Source organism: Pundamilia nyererei, unplaced genomic scaffold, assembly GCF_000239375.1.
Source record: "Pundamilia nyererei isolate P.nyererei 1_Seehausen unplaced genomic scaffold, PunNye1.0 scaffold00022, whole genome shotgun sequence".
Taxonomy (NCBI): domain Eukaryota; kingdom Metazoa; phylum Chordata; class Actinopteri; order Cichliformes; family Cichlidae; genus Pundamilia; species Pundamilia nyererei.
The window spans coordinates 2,288,111-2,291,224 of record NW_005187423.1 but is presented as its reverse complement, the minus strand read 5'-3'; the positions used below and the strand labels follow the sequence as shown (position 1 = coordinate 2,291,224).

Sequence of the window (3,114 nt, the reverse complement as noted above, 5' to 3'; positions counted from 1 at the left end):
ACTGGTTTCTTTAAGCTTTCATGCAAAAAAAGCTGAGAGCTTTGACTTTCTCTTAGACGCTGCGTCTGAGAGCAAAGCAAATGTTGTAGGCTGTAAAACCAACTTAACACACAGAGGTTGGCCTTTAAACATTAAACATAGTGCTGAGATTGTTTGTGTTAGTGTTAGACCTCTTTTAAGAAGAAACTCTTGAGATGAGAAATATTTTGTGCAAGTGTCCTTAGAGAAGACAGGCAGGCAGGCTTAGACCTCCCAGAAAAACCTGCAAACCCTGCCGAGGTTCACTCCTTCTTGCAGTGAGGCAGTGAACTCCGTCTTGTTTCTGGTTGTTTCCCTTAAGGATTTGTGGAAATGATAACTACAAAATAGCTTCTCAGTTTGTGACCTTTGATCAAGCTTTGGTCTCCCTGCTAGGAAGATGTGGTCATGGGCACCCTGACCGTGAGGGAGAATCTGCGTTTTTCTGCCGCTCTGCGACTGCACGTCTCCGTGCCTCAGGTCGAGAAGGAGGCTCGAGTCAATCACCTCATTAAAGAACTGGGTCTCACCGAAGTGGCTGACTCCAAGGTGCTGCAGATAATCACAGCCTGTCACTCACCTGTCCTCTAACAAGCAGCCTGCCCCGGCAGATGAAGCTCGTTTTCAGCGATTCCCATTGTGTTTTGTTGGTGTTTTTTTTGTTCCTCAGGTGGGCACGCAGATGACCCGAGGAATCTCAGGAGGAGAGAGAAAGAGGACAAACATCGGCATGGAGCTGATCATCGATCCTGCTGTCCTATTTCTGGATGAACCGACCACCGGGCTAGACGCAAGCACTGCTAACTCTGTCCTGCTCCTGCTGAAAAGGTGAGAAAACCCGGACTCTCTCTAATTTCACAGATTTCTTTAAAATAAGGTAAAATCTTGAGCTTCTGGGCTTTAAAGGATTTTTAAAAGTGTCTCAAGCTAAATTCTGGAGTTTGGTTAACTTTAAACAGAAGCTTATCACTTTACATAGAAGAATTACAGCAGGAAAACTGCTGCTGTTTGCTTCTACTTTATTTAGATCAATTTATTGTGGTGCCTATTGATTTTTTTACTGTGTTACGTGTCTTTTCAGAATGGCGAGTCATGGTAGAACCATAATTATGTCCATCCACCAACCTCGCTACTCCATCTACAGACTGTTTGACACTCTCACACTGTTGGTCGGTGGTAAAATGGTGTACCACGGACCAGCACCAAACGCTTTGGAATACTTTGCCAACATCGGTGATTACACTGACTAAACAGTAACATCACAAGACACTTCTTTACAGTTTTCTTTAATTTATGAAGTAAATAAATGTAGATGGATGTGCAGCTTCTAAAAAAGCTGCAGGGTCACTATATGTATAGGATTTGCTTTGATATTGAGCTGCAACATTGTGATTTGTGTTCAAGGCTATGCCTGCGAGGCCCACAACAACCCAGCTGACTTCTTTTTGGATGTGATTAACGGAGACTTCACCGCCACAGCAATGACCAAAGTGCACGGCTCTGAAGGTAGCGGCATAATTAACCATCCATGAATATTCAGTCAAGTTTGTATCACATCTCCTGGTTTAATAGAATAACAACAAACAAACATATCCTGTGCAAATGTGCCCATTTCTTTGCATTTTTCTTTGATTTTGCAACATCCACAAAAAGGCACGATACAGTAAAGAAGATACAGTATTTTTACCTGGAACTTTTTATTAACAAGTTATTTAAAGTGTTTTAACTTTGACATTTATAGTGATTAGAACAACATGTCAAACGCACAAATTAGAGTTGACAGAGTAAAACAGGAACACAGATGGTTTTTACTGGACCTCATAACGTCTTAATTTTTGTTAACATTTTCTGCAAGTGAAAAAATTTCACGTGAAAACGTAAGCAGAAAAAATCAGGGATTCCTTCACATCCATGGGAGATTTTGATAAAGTCATGTAGAAAACAGCTGAAGTTGTGGCTGCTAAAGGGGGTTCTACAAGCTGTTGAATCGTGGGGTGTACATAGTCGACCATTAACTCTATTCTAGAGTCAAATCTGTATATAAAGTGCCAGAGTGAATTGGTGCTATGAACATAAAATATAACTGAGTGGGTTTTTTTGTATTTGTGAACAGATTTGGACTTCAAGGAGCTCAGTAGCTCCAGGCAGAGCATCGAGGAGCGCCTGGTGGATGAGTACAGGAACAGTGGTTACTCCAGCAACACACGAGCTGAACTGGAACGCATTGTTAAAGATAAGCGCTGTGGGTCCCTCCCAAAGTCCCGCACCATCACCTACAACAGCTCGTTCTTTCACCAGCTACGATGGGTCCTTCACAGAACATTTCAGAACCTCATGTTGAACCCCCAAACATCTGTGGCCCAGGTAAGCACGTACACCATCGTCTTTTAGGGCACGCGTTCGACTTTCAGACGTCGGTCAGTGCCACTCTCGTGTCTGTCAGCTGAACATAAAGCTCATTAGCTGGTGAAGACTTTTACCAACTATTTTGTAGCTATATGGGTAACTTTAAATAGTTAATTAGTGACAGGTTTAAACTTAAGTATGTTTAAAAATAAAAGCATACACTGTTCCAAAAAATAGTAATGTCAAAGTATCTTACTGTATATTTTACAGTTTTGTACTGTCTTTCTAGAATATCATGAAATTTACATAGGTAGACTGTGATTTTACATGTCAAAGGTAAAATAACATAACATCACTGTAAATATAGTAAAACACAATTTACTTGTTTTTTAAATATATATTTTTTGTACATATGTATATTTAGATTGTAAAAATACATTCAGAAATGTATCATAATTTCACAAATATTTGTCTGTTATGTGAGAGAATGATCTGTTAAATTCAAATGGAAAAATATATAAAATGATAGAAAATTAATGAGAATAATCAATAATTGAAGGAGTATTTGAATTATAATTTTGCTGAAAATTTCATGTCATCTAGGTCTGATTCAATAATTCAGAGGTAACAAGTGAAAATATAATTAATAGGAATAAAAACAAAAAAAACAAACATATAAAACATTGCCCGGCCACGCTGTGCTCATTATATATTTTAAAAAATAAATGTAGAGGTAGGAATTGCAATTAA

General features: G+C 39.0%; 1 protein-coding gene across 1 annotated transcript in view; it reads left to right on the top strand.

The window, feature by feature from the left end:
- The window catches only part of abcg2d (ATP binding cassette subfamily G member 2 (JR blood group)), a 14,039-nt gene that overhangs the window by 4,216 nt on the left and 6,709 nt on the right, over positions 1-3,114 (top strand). The window contains exons 5-9 of the mRNA XM_013909251.1: positions 415-567; positions 689-846; positions 1,100-1,251; positions 1,423-1,524; positions 2,132-2,382. Of these exons, the coding sequence (XP_013764705.1) occupies positions 415-567; positions 689-846; positions 1,100-1,251; positions 1,423-1,524; positions 2,132-2,382 (816 nt within the window). The remainder of the gene's footprint in view (positions 1-414; positions 568-688; positions 847-1,099; positions 1,252-1,422; positions 1,525-2,131; positions 2,383-3,114) is intronic.